This window comes from Plectropomus leopardus, chromosome 12 (genome assembly GCF_026936395.1).
Source record: "Plectropomus leopardus strain MGB_pleo_1.0 chromosome 12, ASM2693639v1, whole genome shotgun sequence".
NCBI classification, from domain to species: domain Eukaryota; kingdom Metazoa; phylum Chordata; class Actinopteri; order Perciformes; family Serranidae; genus Plectropomus; species Plectropomus leopardus.
The window spans coordinates 34,890,376-34,907,500 of record NC_142187.1 but is presented as its reverse complement, the minus strand read 5'-3'; the positions used below and the strand labels follow the sequence as shown (position 1 = coordinate 34,907,500).

Genomic DNA, 17,125 nt, shown 5'->3' with positions numbered 1-17,125 from the left:
GTATTTATATAAAACTGTGGAGGAAGTTCTGGTTTAATTCAACATTAAACTGAACGTTGACACTTGACAGTCATTTGTTGCCCCGCAGGTTAACACACACACGGTGAAACACAGCGACATAAACATTTTGTAAAGTGTGCTCACTGTTGTGGATGACAGTCAGTCAGTAAAACTTTCCCCTCCAGAAACTCGCGTTTCCCAGAGTGCACCTCTCTGTCCTGCCGGCTCTGAGAGCTGCAGCCGACCTGAGCCGGAGGAGCGCGTTTCTGTCAAACGAGCTGAAAAAGAACAAAATAACATTTTTCCGCTGAGGTGACGCCGGAGAGAAGATTGGACACGCGGCGCTGGCTAAATGTTAATTGGCGGTGTTGCTGCGCGGCTCTGCGGCTGGTTGAGTTTATTTAGTGCGGTTCCACGTCATATATCATAGCAGGGTGGTTAACTCCAGACGATCTGGAATAAAGCCAGGGTGTGCTCCAGTGTACAGGGAAATTAAAATAGCCGTTTGTACGAGTGTATCCAATTAATTTCAGCTCTGAAAGGGCTAAATATAGATGTACGGGTAAAAAAAAGAAGCTTTAGTAGCTCATTCATCATTTCAGAATTGAAGATTAAAGTGTGTGAAACTGAATGTGTAGGATGGTGGAGCACAGAGGAAAATTAATGTTGTGAAAATAACCAATTATACATCCTTATGCATACGTGTTCATGCCGACATGCATGAAGTGAAGATGAAAATAATCATTTTTTCCATATGTTGAAATATAGACAATATATGGCCAAAAATATGTGGACGTTGCCACCCAGAATTGTTCAGGACATAATAAATGTAATGAAAATGTAATACATCAAGCATCTAGGACAAACTAGCTTGATTTAAAAAAATGGTATAAAGACAATAAGCAAAGGCTGAAGAAAGGAAAAATAAGTACAAGAAAGTGACATAAAAAAATTAAAAAAGGAAAGAAAGAGAAACTTCAAACAATACTTGAAAAACTGTGTGCTTAAAAATTAGAATAATTCTGTAACATCATTTTAAATATGCAATTGCTGTAATATATAATACAAAATAATAATATATAATAGTATTTTCCCCCCAGCTTAAAAAAAATACCCAATGGGGGTCAACCCAATCAGCCAACAATATAAAAATAAGTTAAAATGAACGCAACCGTAAACATCTACAGCAGGAAAATGACACAGACATATTACTGCAGCAGGAAGATTCATCCAGAAATACTACAGGTGGAAAACATTTTACTGCAGAGTTTATTCATTTACTTTAACCCTTTAACACCTGGAGCAACAGCAGTTTTCTTGTGCTGCATTAAGATGCTTTCCATGAGCATTTAAAGTTCTGAGGCCTGAGAAGACTGGTTTCATTTCTTAAAAAAAAAAATCAAAACGAGTAACTTTGCAAAAATGTCCCAAAAAATGCAGAAAAAGGTAAAACGTGACAAGGAAAATAATCTGACAGTTAGCTGATGGGCATTATTAGATATTGTAAAAAGTGAGGGGATAATGTCCAAAAAACTAAATTATATAAAATTATATATTCAAAATTATGTCACAGGTGACAGGTGTCAAAGGGTTAACTACTACTAGTACATTTTGCTGATTACATACTTAAGAAAGTTTTGATGGTAGTGGCTGTAGTTGTGGTGGAGTATTTTCAGTGTGGTATGAGTACTTTTACTTCAGGAAATACTTCTTCCACCACTGTCAGCACATCGTCCCGTCAGGGAGCCAAACATAGTTTATTGAAAAGAAGCGACTGATTCCTTCAGCTGCTCAGAAGTGCTGTTTAAACTCTTTTCAGTGGCTCTCAGATATCCCAAAATATGTTTGACAGAAAAGCTGTCAGCGAGTGGCATTTCATTAAAGTGTGATTTATTCAGCTGTGTCCAAAAAGGCCATTTTACTCAAAATGATGTGAACTAAAAAAAGATAATGCAAAATTAAAAATAGAAGAGAGGAGAATATTTAGAGTTTATGTGTTATTATTGTTCTGCAGCTGATGTCGTATTTGAACAGTAGAAATGTGGCGCTCTCTACTGGTGACATATGGACACTGCGTCATGGTGGAACATCATCATAGTAATACTAAACTTTAACTGTATAACACTTTTCATACAAGAAATGCAGCCAACATGTTTTACAAAAAAAAATTACATGCACCAAATGCATTACATGAAAATAATAATAATAACACTTATTATTATTATTATTATTATTATTATTATTATTATTATTACTGTAATTTATTTATTTATTTGTGTACATTTCTTTATCATTTATAATAGTTTACTTTTATAGCACTGAAAAACAACATTACAAAGGGCTGTACACTTAAAATCCAAAAACACACACAGGAAAAAAATAGAAAAACACAACACAAATAAAAACAACAACACACAACACACAGAACAACACACAGGAGGAAATGTTAGAAAAGCAAAACATACAATACAGAGGGAAAAAATAAAGTCAAAACAGTGCAGAGCAAGACTTAAGTGCAATTCAAGGTACCATGTATTAATAAAGCTATCTATTAATAAGAGGTTATAGATACATAATATTAATAAAAGTGAGTTACATAAGTTTCATTTGCTTTTTAAAAATATTTAGCGAGGCGGCCTCTCTGATATCTACAGGCAGCGTGTTTCAGAGCTTTAACCGACAAATGCTGCAGCCGCAGTTTTCTCTCTGCTGTTTTTGGGAACCTCCAGTAAACCAAAGTGAACATCTGCATGAACTTTTCAGTGTTTTTCTGTCTCGTTGGCGCCGCTGCGTGCACTGAGCCGTCTGCCGTTTTGTGTCTCCGCAGGTTTCTGATCGTTCTGGGCTGTTTGATTCTGGCCATACTGACGACATTCAGGGAGCACGAGAAGGTGTCTGCACACTGGCTGGTCATACTGGTGAGACAACTGGGATTTCTACAGTTTTGTGCTGAACCACATTTGTTTTTCAATGCCTCATACGGCTCCTTAAATCCTTTTCATCCCCTTTTATTTCTCCTGAAGTAGCTTTAAGGTTGTAAAAATACTGTTTGTTATTTAGTTCCAGCTCCTCATTATTGATAAATGATGTTTACACAGAGTCAAATATTCAGACCAAAGACTTCATGTTTTTCTGGCTGCATCCACATTTCTCCAAAAATATGCCCAATAAATGTTTTATCCTTATTAGAATCTGAAGATTTTTAACGGTCTGGCAGCATAACTCTGTGATGGCTGAGCTGAAGGGGTTAAAGAACACCTGCTTTTTCACAATGGATTTTAAATAAGTTTCAATTTTAAAATAAAATTTTTCTTTCTTTCTTCTTTTTCTACTACATTTTTTTTTCTTAACAAGAGGCAGGCTTTGCATTTTGTGTCTTTTTGTGGTTGTTTGTGTGTTTTGGGGTCATTTTGTATCTTTTTGGTTGTTTTGTGTGTGTGGGGGTGTAATTATGTGTCTTTTCATGGTCATTTTGTTTTTTCTTCATGGTTATTTTATGTTTTCTTGAGGTAACATTGTGTCTTTTTTGGTTCTTTTCTGTCCCTTTGTGGTCACTTTGTGTCTCATTGTGGTTGTTTTGTGTCTTTTGGTCATTTTGTGTCTATCGAAATTGTTTCTTCGTGGTTGTTTTATTTCTTCTTGAGGTAATTTTGTGTCTTTTTGTAGTAATTTGTGTCTCTTTGTAGCAACTCTGTGCCTATTTTGTTTGTTTTGTGTCTTTTTTAAGGTAATTATTTGCTTTTTTTCATTTTGTGACTCTGTGGTTGTTTTGTGTTTTTTCATAGTTGTTTGAGTCTCTTTGGGGTTTTCTCTTTTTAGTCATTTGTGTGTGGGGTGGGGGGTTAGGTCATTTTCTCTCTTTTTTGGACATGATGTATCACTTTGTTGTCATTTTGTGTCTCTTTGCGGTTCCTTTGCATCTTTTAGTAGTCTTTTTCAGTCTTTCTGGGCTCCTGGGCCCGTGTCCAGTGGGCCCGTGTCCAGTGGGCCCGTGTCCAGTGGGCCCGTGTCCAGTGGGCCCGTGTCCAGTGGGCCCGTGTGGCCCGTTCAGTAATCCATCCAGATACGGATGAAGCAGAATACACTTTTGAGGAATCATAATAACAAAAATAAGTACAAAATAATTCCATCAAAGACGGTCCGTGTTGAGATTTTGATGTAGCCCATCCAAAAGCAGTCCCTTCTCATCCTGCTGCTGTTTGACTCTCCCCTGCAGGAAACCTTCGCCATCTTCATCTTCGGAGCCGAGTTTGCGCTGAGGATCTGGGCGGCCGGATGCTGCTGTCGCTACAAAGGATGGAGGGGGAGGCTGAAGTTCGCCCGCAAACCTCTCTGTATTCTAGGTAAACAGGCGGATTCATAAAAAAATCACGACCATCAAAAATTTAAATTGTGATGTTATTTGAGTGACACTTAGTGGGAATTAAAACTTCATCACCTGTTATCTAATTTACCGTTAAAAGGCGTGAGTGCAGTTACGGCAAAGTGAAGCACAAAGCTGCCCCTGACATGTTTCAACTCAGTGTTTTTTTATTTTATTGTATTTTTTTTCTTATTTATTTATTTTTTATTTGCAATAACAAAGACAGAAGGATGACGTATAGACGGGGGGGAGGGGTGGGTGCAGGTAGATGTTTTTTAAGTTTCTTTTGTGTCTCTTTGTGGTTGTTTTGTGCCTTTTTGTTGTCGTTTGTGTCTAAAGTGTTGAGACCAACTGTGGTCGTGCGCGGTCGACATTTGAACGATTACTCTAGAAGTACTGTAGTAGTACTGTAGGGGAGTATTGTTTGTTTTTTGAGAAAGAAAGGAATAAGAGTGAAAAGGAAAAAAAATACCAGAAGCAAAATTTGGATGAATGAGCAAATGCTGAGGTGTGTTTGTGATTGTGTGTGTCTAAAGTGTGTATGTTTGGAGTAAATGTGTGTGTTTTCCATTACTCTTTTTAACGTGATCTCAGCAGCGTCTCTGTTCGCGCAGCTCTTATTAGGAGCTAATCCAGATCGCACTCATCGGGTCAGACTCGTTAAAGGTTTGATAAAAGCCTCACGCGGAGAATCTTTTCTGGATCTTTCTGTGCTCAGACATCTTTGTGCTGATTGCCTCGGTGCCGGTGGTGGCGGTGCGTAACCAGGGTAACGTGCTGGCCACGTCCCTGCGCAGCCTGCGCTTCCTGCAGATCCTGCGCATGCTGCGGATGGACCGGAGAGGAGGAACCTGGAAGCTGCTGGGCTCGGCCATCTACGCTCACAGTAAGGTAGGACGGAAAACTCAAAAAAACTAAACAGGTGAACTTCGTCCCTCAGGTCATGTGAGTCCTGAACCAGAGACCCGCTCAGCATCTAGACTTTAGGGCATTTTTAGGATTGTAGGACATTTCAGTGATTTGAGGAAATTCCTAGGATTTCAGGTAGGGCTGGGCGATAAAACGATAACGATTTCAATCGCGATATAACTTTTCCTCGATTTGAATATGAGATGTAGTCGATATAAAGCATTCCAGCCATGTCCGCTTGCTCTCATCCTCCGCCGGTGTCTCCGTCAGTGTCTTCGAATGTCCGTTCCGCTCTCATTCTCTGCCGGTGTCTCCGCCGGTGTCTCTGAATGTCCGGACACGTCATTTATCACCATGCTCGCTGCTCACAGTAACGCTGAACACCGATGTAAGCGGCTGCCATCTCCCCCTCCCTCCTTCTGCTCCGTGTGTGTGTGTGACGGGGACATGATGTGAGGACATGATGAGAGGACACGCTGGACGCAGTTTGAGTTCAGGTGTAGTGATTTCCAGCTCGGTTCTGCTGAAAGAATAAACTGATATCTGAAGATGTTTGATGTATCATCTTGTTTTCGACGGGGCCGTCATTTCTAGGATCTCAGAATGTTTTTTGAATTTTAGGACATATCTATAATTTTAGGACATATCTATAATTTTAGGACATATCTCAGAATTCAGGACATTTGTAGGATGTTAGAACTTTTAGGATTTCTGGACCTTTTTCTGATGTTAGGACATTTCTAGGATTTTTAGGATATTTGTGCCTGACTAGGACTTCATAGCAAACTTTGGAAATAAACTTACAGTTGAAATCACCTCCTCCAGCACGCAGCTTGGACTGGAGACAGGGACGCTCAGAAATATAAATAAAATCATGGTTGAGACTGGGAAAACAGTCTCTTTAACGTTGGCTGAGACAGAGAAATCTGTGTCAGTGGACGTTTAATGATGCTCGTGTTTGTGTAGGAGCTGATCACAGCCTGGTACATCGGCTTCCTGTCTCTGATCCTGGCGTCTTTCCTGGTCTACCTGGTGGAGAAGGACGACGTCTCCATGGACGTGTCCAACCACGACAACCCCACCGCTCAGCCCAAACCTCAGGACTTTGACACCTATGCCGACGCGCTGTGGTGGGGGCTGGTACGTACATTACCCTAAACCTCTTTATTTGATTGCACGTACATACACACATTTTCAATGCAGGGCTTTTATTAGTAAATATTTATTATTTCCAGTATTTTTACAGTATTTTTACCTAAGTAAAGGACCTGAATACTTCTTTCGCTGCTGCTGACACGCGTGTCGTCATTGCTGGGTTTTTGATTTGTCTGTAGCACCGTTACTGACAAATATCACTTTTGCTTTGTCTAAGTCTAAAAAGTTCATTATTATTTTTGTCATACCAGAAAACTACGAGAAAATATGAGAAATTTCAGAGAATATTGCTGCATGAGGCCCAATGTTTGGTCTTAGGTTCTTTGATACAAACTCATTCCAACAAATTCCTAAAACAAATGAATTTGCACTGAAGAAACAGTGAAATTAATTGTCATGTTTTAATGTAAAATTGATGACTTGTTAGATGTTTTTTCTCTGAGGTTGTACTTTCTTCCTGCCAGTTTGTCGGTTCGATGTCTTCAGAGGTCAGTGTGGATTTGGCCGCAGTTTGGCCGACAGATTGCGCTCAGCCAAATCATCAACCCATAACGTTTTGATCCAAATCTGGGATTTCTGCCAAAAAACAATTAGCAGTTTTCAATAATTGTGCTGCATTCAGGTGTCATCGGGAAACTTCAAAGTCAGCTGCTGAACATCTTCATACTGTGTTAGAAGATTTGATCTGAGAGACTAAAATAAAATCAGTTGGTGAGGCGGCGGCTCGTTGGTGAAGCTTCACGCTCGGATAAAAAAAACCTTCCAGTCAGAGAAACTCTCCCGCAGCCTCGTTAATGAGTCCGTCCTTCAGCTCCAGAGGTCAGAGGTCGGGCCCTACGACAGCGAGCATCTGCCCTGCTGAAGTGTCCTTGAGCGAGATGTTGAATCGTCACCAGCTGGATGAGGCCGTGACCCTCTGAAACACTGAACTGCCCTTCGTGTGGCGCTTCAGCGTCTGTGTGAAGGTCACAGAGCCGAGCGCCGCTCACACACGAGTTTCACTGACGAGCCTCACGGACGAGCTTCTGGACATTTCTGCAGACAGAAGGACACTGAGACTGTAACAGCGCCATAACCGTCTTTTACTGCCGTCACAAATATCTCCTGTCGCACTTTATCGCTGACAAACCTTCAAACGGTCCTTTAGACGTCTGACAGAGAAGTGTCATCTTTATTGGGCTCTTTTTCAGATCACGTTGACCACCATCGGCTACGGGGACAAAACCCCAAAGACGTGGGCCGGGAGACTGTTAGCCGGCACTTTTGCTCTGATCGGAGTGTCCTTCTTCGCTTTGCCTGCAGTGAGTACGCTTCCTGTGCAGCACGTCTTACCGTTTTTCTGCATCGCTTTGGCTCATTTCTCGAAACAGAAATAACATTCTCAAAGCTCCAAAATAGCCGATATTTCATTATTGAGGGCAAGCCTTCATTTTAACGACGTCGAGAGCGCAGAAACAGAAAAAACACAACACACCGTTAAAAACAAGTCGAGTTTGAATGTACGTTGTCAGATGTTCCAGGTAGATGCTGCAGAAAAACAAAAAACGGGCAATATTAAGCATTAAATTAAGCAATCACTTGAACATGTAGAATAATTATGATGTGACCAGAATTTATTTTATTGTATTTTATCTTAGATTTTTTGCCATATTTAGCGTGGCAGTGCACCCTGTAAGTATCCCTCACATCCACATTTCACTCTTGGGCCATTTAGTAAAAGTACTTCAGAAAAAAGTACATTAGTAAAAAATTAGTAAAAAAATAAATTAATGATGAAGTAAAAAACAAACAAATGAGGAAATAATCTAAAAAAAGGTGCTTAAAAATTCAGAATAATTCAGTAAGATTTAAAAATTTTTTAACTTTTAAAAATTTAAGATAATTCAGTAAGACAATTTTTAATATGTAATAATGATAATTAGAAAGTAGTTTCCCTAGACATTTTTCCCTAGCTTTTTGAAAATGATTTTCTAAATCTAGTAATTTCTTTCATTTTGTGAAACATTTTTTTACAATTAGCTCATTGCTAACTGCATTTTCCCCCCTTAAAAAAAAAATCTAATGTCTCAGGGTTTCGGGGTTGAAATGCACGTTAAAGGCGTCTAAAGCAGCTCAAGAAAAGTGATTTCACTCCAGGTTTTAAAGCGTTAAATTCTGTCCGTTTAGGCAGCACTCAGAGCGTGTGGAGCCTTTTTCTGACGAACTCTGTGACGGTTCTGGTGTTTTAAACGCTCGCTCAGCTGCAGAGGCAGGACTGCTGCTGACTCCTCTTATTATTTTGTATTTTTTTGGCTGCAGGGGATTCTGGGTTCGGGCTTGGCTCTGAAGGTCCAGGAGCAGCACAGACAGAAGCACTTTGAGAAGCGCAGACATCCCGCCGCCGGGCTCATCCAGGTGAGATGCCGTGACATCATCAGTGACATCATCAGTGACCTTCCTGTGACCCTATTTCAACAGGCTGATATTTGGGAAAGGTGTCGATTCGGGACGGGCTTCTGATTCCTTTCACATAAAACTGCTGCTCAGTAGCTCAGCTGGTACAGCGGGTGCCCCATGTACAGAGGTTACGTCCTCGCCGCAGCGGCCGCGGGTTTGATTCCGGCCTCGGTTCCCTATCTCTGTCTCCCCCTGTCACGCGTTAGCTGTCCTATCCCAAAAAAAAATCTAAAAAAAAACAAACAAAAACCTCTTGCTCAGCAAAGATGGAAATCAAATTAAAAATGTTTCCATAAGCCTTTTTTTTTTTCATCTCTCGTTTACACTGATGTTACTGTTTCTTCTTTGGTGCTCACTGTTTCACTAAAATTAACTGAATGTTTAAATTTAATTTTATTTTTACATGCAGGTTTTATTATGTCTTTTTGTCTTTAATGTGTTATGATGTGAAGCACTTTGGTGCATTTAATTTCCTTCTTTTAAAGCACGTTAGGCTGCATTTCTTGTATCAGGGATGCGATACAAATGAAGTTTATTATTATTATTATTATCATTATTATTAATTTGGAGGAATTTTACCAAGCTAACACTGTGTGTGGTATGTCCATTGTGACAAATGTTTAATTTGGACTCGGCTTTTTTCCATTCAGCTGTTTAATACTGTTTTGTTCTGTCTTTTTATCTCAAGTCTGCCTGGCGATATTATTCCACCAATCCAATCAGGGAAGACCTTATTGCCACGTGGAGATTTTACGAAACCGTCATTTCTCTTCCCTGTTTCAGGTAAGTTACAGCGAACGTGCAAACGAAACACTGAAACGTGGTAAAGTTTATCTGAGCTCTGAGAGGTTGTTCAGAGACTGAACGCTGTGTCGATGTGTCTGATATCATGTCAACAGTAACTATGTGAAGGATATTTGTTCACATAAGGCTCCACTATGTAACATCAATCACACTCGAGATATTTTATTTTGTACTTAAAGGAATTCTTCACCCCACAAATGATCATTTATATATCAGTGTCAAAATGTTTGGCTGTTTTTGTGAAGGCGTTTCAAATCTGAAGGTTTTGGTGAAAATGTTTGGGAGCAGTTTTGAGTTAAAGGGAGTTAAAGAGGCATTATGATTAAGTTAAAACCTGAGCAAATTGGCTTGATTTCTTTCAAAAAAGTGGGAAGAACGCCATAAGAAGAAATAACCCAAAAATTAGCAAGAAATTAGTGAAAAAGTACGAGAAAATTTCCTGAAAATAAGTTTTTAAAAAAGAAAAAAAGAAATGAAAGTAAAAAACAAACAAGGCAAACAAGACTTGAAAAAGTAATGCTATATTGCAAAAAATCAGTAAAAAGTACGAGAAAATTCCCAAAATTAAGTTTAAAAAAAAAAGAAGAAAACAAAAATCTAACTGGAGAATGACTCCCCAGAAAAACGATTTATTTTTTATTCGTAACATAAATCTTATATATAAAAATGTTATAATTATGAGCATAGTTTTCTGTTTATTTTCCCCCTGTTTTTGATTAATTTTCTTTTAACCCTCCTCTCCATAATGTAACTAATTTAAAGGTAATTTTCTTGTCACCTTCTTATAATTTCTTGCAATTTTTTGGACATTTCTTGCCAAGTTACTCACTTACTCACTGATTTTTCCCCCCATGTTTTGGAAATAAGTCAAACCAATCTGCTCGGGCTTTAAAGGGTCAAACAACTTGCGAAAGGCATCTTAACGCAGCACGAGACGTCAGTCCAGGTTTCAAAGAGTAAAGTGTTGTTAAAGATTAATGACGGATGTCGAAGCTCCACTTTGTTGCTAACTTTTTTGTCCTCTGTCTCTCTCCATCCACAGGAAGGATAACTTGGAGGTCATGGCGAGGTAGGTGGCTGTTGTTGGATCTGCAGCAGAGGTTGAGTAAATCACACAGAGCGGCGCTTTAATCAGCCCAACGTGCTGCAAAAAAGACTAATGAAGCCTTCCTAGAATATCCCCCCGTCCGCTTTTAAATAGCCTCGCATATTAATTCAAGCCGCATAAATCTCTGAGCTAATGTGGCAAATATGTGACATAAAACTCCCACTCGTCCCGCTCCGTGAGAGCGCTTCCTTCCACATCAGCTACTTTGACGACATTTAGGCGGAGAGATGTTTTTAGAAACCTATTAGTGACTTCATTAGTTATGTTTCAATTATGAATGACAGTTGGGATGGAGTAATTAAGGGCAGAGACGAGGGTCTTTGGGTTTGATGATCCTCTTTTTTCCTCTCTGTGCTGTGAAAGAGGCGTTAATGAGTCTGCAGTCAAACGTGTTGTGAAAATCTCTCCGAGGAGGTTTGATTTGTGAAAGAAATGTCTTCACAGGCTGCTGCGGTGATCGATACAGAATCATTTCTGCTGAGCGTCGACCTCAGTGTGACTGAACATCTGCCGCCATGTTTCACTCGGCGAGCAGATGTTCACCTCCAGAGGAACTTAAACTCTTGGGGACTGTTTGGTGCATTTTAGGCGCTTTTCATTCTTCATTTTTGATCATTTTGGCTGTGTTCGTGCATATGGCATACATTTTGGCAAGATTGTGTATTTTTAGTTTAATCTATGAATTTCCAGCTCAGCTCCTACAATAAGTCTAAAATACACTGGAAACGAAATAGTTACATTCAGACTGTTAAGGTCAAAAAAACAAGCAGAAAAACATGACTTGTATTATTTCTGGGTGTCATTCTGGGCTTTTGCTTGGAATATGTCATTTTTTACTTTCAAGTGAATATCTAGTCTTTGCAAAACTTCGACTGCATATTAGGTACATCGTACAAACCTAAATTTCTGTGTAAAACATAAACAAAGATAGAATGCATTATTCTGAATAAAGGTTTGTACGGTTATGAAAAAATGGGGACAGTTATGGATTTGCAAATAGCAATTCAACATCCTGAATAGTTTTTGGTATACTACCCTGAAAGTTGTGTGTCATGTAGGGCTGGGCGATAAAACGATAACAATATCAATCGTGAAATATTCCTTGATTGAAATACGAGATGTAGTCTGATCAGAGCAGTCCTACAAACTGTCTCCCTCCTGGGAGGTTTTCCAACAACACACCTGTCATTGTGTGCGACCAGTATGGACAGAGGTGGCTATTAATAGCGCCCATGCCACTGATTCATCACATGTACCTGTGAGCCAGGCATCACCAACTGACGGACCACGGTCCGGATCCAGACCAAAACTTCGTCCTATCCGTACCAAACTCCCACGCATCGCTCCGTGTCTCATCCAGCCGCTCGCGCTGAGCTCTCATTATTATCACCAGGGGCAGATGTAATGTTTTGGGGGCCCGGGGCCACAAGCACATGAGCTTATTTTCAGCCTTTCTCTAACTGTGAATGTCGGCTGTTGGCAGCTATAGGAGAAGTAGGCCGACTTAAAAGATTTTAATTCCTGAGTAAAATGATTAATAGCACAGAAGTTTGACAGAAGTTGAAGTCAGAGTCCTGCAGTCAGGAGAGGTTGGCCTAATACATATATTTGCAGCGTGTGTTTGTATGTTATCTGTGATGTCTTAAATGTCACGCCTCTTTAATTCCATGATGCCGGCATGCTGTCTAAAATCACTCACTGGAACCACATGATGCTGCCGTTGTTTTGTTCTGTGTAGCCCGATCTCTGTGTAAAAATAAAGGCCAGAGAGGTGGGGATGAACGAAAACAGAAAGACGAGAAAGAGAGCCAAAAGGAACAAAGACGTAGAGACACTGAAGGATGCAGAGAGGGAGAAAGAAATGGAGGCAGAGAGAGTTTTCACTGTTGTAGGATCGGTGGCTGGGAAATTAGCAGGCTGACATTATCTTGTTGCTCTGAGCGAAGAGGTGGACGACAGCCAGAAACTACAGCAGAGCTGCCAGGTCCAACAAGAGGCTGATAAGCCACTTTGTGTGTGTGTGTGTGTGTGTGTGTGTGTGTGTGTGTGTGTGTGTGTGTGTGTGTGTGTGTGTGTGTGTGTGTGTGTACACGATATTAGGCCTTTAATCAGAGTTATCCAGTTGTATTGTGTGGTCTATTGAACACAGCTTTGAGAGAAAATTATATGCCATCTGAGAGTCATTTTGTGTGTGTGTGTGTGTGTGTGTGTGTGTGTGTGTGTGTGTGTGTGTGTGTGTGTGTGTGTGTGCAAGTTTGTGAGAGTGTTCAAGTTTGTGAGTGTTCTTGTACATGCTACAAAGTGAGGACCAAAAAAAAGTATGTTTGCAGCAGAGTGAGGACATGGACATGTTTGGAAAGTGAGGACATTTTTAACTGGTCTGACTGTTTGAGGGTTAACACTTGGTTTTAGGGTTCAGGTTGCAATTAGGGTGAGATTGTTGAGGTGCTAAGGGGCTAAGGGATGCATTATGTCAATGAGGGTCCTCACAAAGATATAATAATAACAATAATAATCTTTATGTAGCACTCTTCAAGCTTAAGCACAAAGTAAAACATCCCAAATAAAACATTTAAAGAATAAAATAAATTTCACCCATGCGGCCCCTTCCCTGCCCCTTAATGACATGACCAAAATTTACAAAATTAAAGCACAAATATTAAAATAGCAAAATATACAAACACATATGAAGGCACAAGTTCAAAAATACAATTTCCTAATAAGTAATTAAAATGTGGAGAAGAGAATGAACCTAATTTAAGCAGATAAAAAAACTAAGATTGAAAGGATAACCACATCTATGGGCGTATAAGACGCTATTAAAACAAATAACATTATATAAAACAGGTCGAATGCCAATAAAAGAATTAAGTCTGTGTGTGTGTGTGTGTGTTTGTGTGTGTGTGTGTGTGTGTGTGTGCGTTTGTGTGTGTTTGTATGGCGTTGGATTAAGGACAGTGTTACCAAAATTAGTCCGCCCTCTTAGAGTTAGTTTATAAATCTGTGATAATCCCTATGAAGCTTATAATGTTCAGTTTTTGTTGAAACTTTAATAACGTTGATGATTCGACTTTGTGGTCGTTTTAGAGTTTATAATTAATGAGAAGCTAAAAGCTCAAAGCGCTCTCTGGGATTAAGCTACTTTACTTTTCAATAAAGGAAAATGTCCAGAACAAAATAATAATAACACTATTTTGTCTATGTATTTATATTTTTGTTTGTTTTTCTTTCTTTTCTTGTAACTCTTACCTTGCAACTTCTTCCCATGTTTTAAAAGAAATCAAGCTAGTTTGCTCTGGTTTCAAAGGGTTAAAAGTGAGCCCTCTACAGCCTCTTAAAGACAGAAAGGTCCATCAATATTATCTACATATATTATTTATGATTAACACAATTAAAAAATAGTTATTTACAGACCTTAATTGCATCAAAATTAACACTTTAATGCTGACAGCCCCAGTTTTTTTGTGTTTTTAAACCCTTTTTTCACCATTTAGTGCATACAACCAAACACAAGTCAGCGATATGGGATTAACATACAGCAAATTTAAAAGTTAGAAAACAACAATAGTGATAATAAAGATAGTTTAAATAAAACGACAACAAAAAAGACAAGAAACAACATACAAATAGAGCGGTGATTGACCGGGTTTAGTTACATTTCGTGTAAGTTTTTTTAGAAGTTTTACCCCTTTCACCTGGGGAGTGTCCCCTAAAGCTGTTAGCATCATGTGGATCAGCTCATTTTATCTGATTGTCTCATGTGCTCAACATGTAGCCAAATTTCAGCTTTTAGCCTCGTGAGCACAATTTTATCGCAGTTGTGATAAAGTGGAATTATCCTTTAATATTGTGACTGCAGGTGTGTGCAGGTAAACTAATCTGTGTGTGTTTCTTGGGAAGGCAGAGCTGTGGGAGATAAGGAGCATTATTATTTTTTTCCTGGTTTACACAGAGCCTCGGGATAATCACGTGTAATTTTCCGCTCTTTATTCGCTCGAGAAGCAGTCAGAAAGAGATTCACTCTTCCTTTAAAGCTTCCCATTCTGCCGCCTCTCAGCGCCGTAATCTGCCGTCTATTCTGCGCCGAGGCCACATAGAGGCTCATATTGTGTGTCTGCTGTGGGAGCAAAGTCGCTGAGAACGCTCCACGTTTCAGAGGCCCCCGTTCGGGCTGTCGCCGGCTCCGGTTACCCCCCCTCTCTGCCTCTTCCAAGGCACACAGGAGTCTTATTTTACCCAGGGAGCTCTCGTCTTTGTGCTGCCAAATATTGTCAGCCGGTGGACAATTAAGGAGAGCAATCTCTCGCAGCTCTCTGAGGCTTCCTTCTGCCAGGAGAGCAGCATTGTTACGCTGAGGCAGCGAACCACGAAGACTGCTGAGAGAGGGAAGTCAAGAAAACCTTGTAGTCGAGACTAGAGGAGGGACTCCCGGTGTTTGTTTGGTTCGCCGTCAGAATGCGAGAACACAAAAATCTCTAAAAATTGTTGTTTTTTAATCAGTGATAAAGTACGATGGATAGTTGGGGCCACGCTAAAGAAAAAACAATCAAAGATTTCCAGAATAAAATCATAATATTGTGAGAATAAAGTTGTAATCTCACAATTATAAACAAGAATAAAACTTGTTTTGTTGTATTTATTAGAATGAAGTTGTAATATTACAATATTAAACTTAAATAAACAAAAACTAAAACAAAAAGTCACCATATTGCAATATTGATCTTGTAAAATTGCAAGAAAAAAAAAGTAATATTATGAAATTAAACTAATAAATTTACAAGAGAAAAAAATAAATCAAGACCGGAGAGTCAGGTAACATTGTCTAAATAAATGATCAGAAGTACTGGATGAAACGCTGATTTATGAGATGAAATGTTAAAAGTTTTAAATAAGAAGTGGAAACTCTGTGGTCTTAATCTGTGACTTTATATCTCATTTAATTGAGAATTTAATCCCATAATATGACAACGTTTTTCTTGTAGATTTACAACTTTAATTGTGTCATATTATTACTTTTTTCCAGTAAATTTGCGAGCTCAGTCCTGGTGCCGAGTATTTACCGAGTGTCCAGCTGGTCAGCGCTCCAGCCTCATACTGTTGCTCGCTGCGTCAGAAAGTAACCGTTGTTGTTGGCCGTTCTGTCCGCCTCTCCTCTCGTTTCAAATGTCCAATGATAGACACTGATGTTTTCATCTCGTCTCGTCAACAAAAAAAGAAATTTAGATTTCGTCATATTTTCTATTATTAAGATCTATTTTGAGCTCGTCATCGTCTTGTTTCCGTCATGGAAAAAAACGTCTCTGACGAATGATTTTCATCATAGTTTTCGTTAACGAAATTAACACTGTCCTCCACACTGTATCTCTTTTCTTCCATTTCAGCCAAAAACTGAGTTTGCTCGAGCGTGTTCGCCTTCCCAATGCACGGCCATCGATCGGGACGGGCAAGAGGCTCATGGGTAACACCGACTCCATCGAGGAGAGTCCCTCCAAGGAGCCAAAACCCGCCGGCTTCAGTAACCGGGAACGCTTCCGCACCGCCTTCCGCATGAAGGCCTACACACTGCGCCAGAGCTCCGAAGGTAAAAGTCACAGTCATCAACATGAAAGGTTGAGTTTGATCAGTAAGGCTCAGTGTCCCTGTGTGGACCCTGGACCCCGGATCACAAGATCAGTTCATACTAACTGTTTATGGTTCGCTGATGCACAATTCTTTTATCACGCGTTGTTTTTCGCCGTCAGATGCCGGAGCCCTGGCAGAACCAGCCTTAGAGGAGCGGGGCTTCCCCGCAGACATCCTCATGGAGGAGATGATCCCCACACTGAAACTGGTCATCAGGGCAGTCAGGTCAGAAACTCTCCGTGTATGTTGTAATGTCGTAAATGTAATCATGACAGCAAATCAGAAAATCATTTGTTTTTAAAATGATCAGATTGATGGATGAGAGGGAGGAGCAGCTGCTGCAAATCAATGCAAATTTTTAGACCAAGCAGATTCACTTTCTAATGTGCCTGACATTCTGCTGCTCCGTCTGTGCCCAGAGTACTCTCTGCACTTTGAGGGTGTGATGCAAGTAATAACCAGACAGTATATATATTTTCACAGTGCAAAGAAAAGTAGCAATGCACTGAAGAAGACAGATAGCAAGATAATGGATGTACACAATCAAAGTTTTTCTTAAAAGAAAAAAAGAAGTATAGAATGACAGCTTTTTTGGAAAAAAAAAAAAAACAACAAAATTATAGTGTACCCTTCAAAGGACTCTTGAATAAAAGAGAAATGTTGTGTTTGGATCTGCATCAGAATACATTTAGTGCAGTAATCATCTGGCTGATTTATTTCTTTGACAT

General features: G+C 39.7%; 1 protein-coding gene across 5 annotated transcripts in view; it reads left to right on the top strand.

Annotated features, from left to right (window-relative positions):
• Positions 1-17,125, top strand: part of kcnq3 (potassium voltage-gated channel, KQT-like subfamily, member 3) — a 132,289-nt gene that overhangs the window by 106,768 nt on the left and 8,396 nt on the right. For all 5 annotated transcript variants that reach the window (XM_088085945.1, XM_088085943.1, XM_042497785.2 and 2 more), the window contains 10 exons: positions 2,828-2,918; positions 4,217-4,343; positions 5,082-5,254; positions 6,239-6,412; positions 7,618-7,728; positions 8,726-8,821; positions 9,552-9,646; positions 10,710-10,736; positions 16,157-16,356; positions 16,517-16,622. In XM_088085945.1, the coding sequence (XP_087942071.1) occupies positions 2,828-2,918; positions 4,217-4,343; positions 5,082-5,254; positions 6,239-6,412; positions 7,618-7,728; positions 8,726-8,821; positions 9,552-9,646; positions 10,710-10,736; positions 16,157-16,356; positions 16,517-16,622 (1,200 nt within the window). The remainder of the gene's footprint in view (positions 1-2,827; positions 2,919-4,216; positions 4,344-5,081; positions 5,255-6,238; positions 6,413-7,617; positions 7,729-8,725; positions 8,822-9,551; positions 9,647-10,709; positions 10,737-16,156; positions 16,357-16,516; positions 16,623-17,125) is intronic.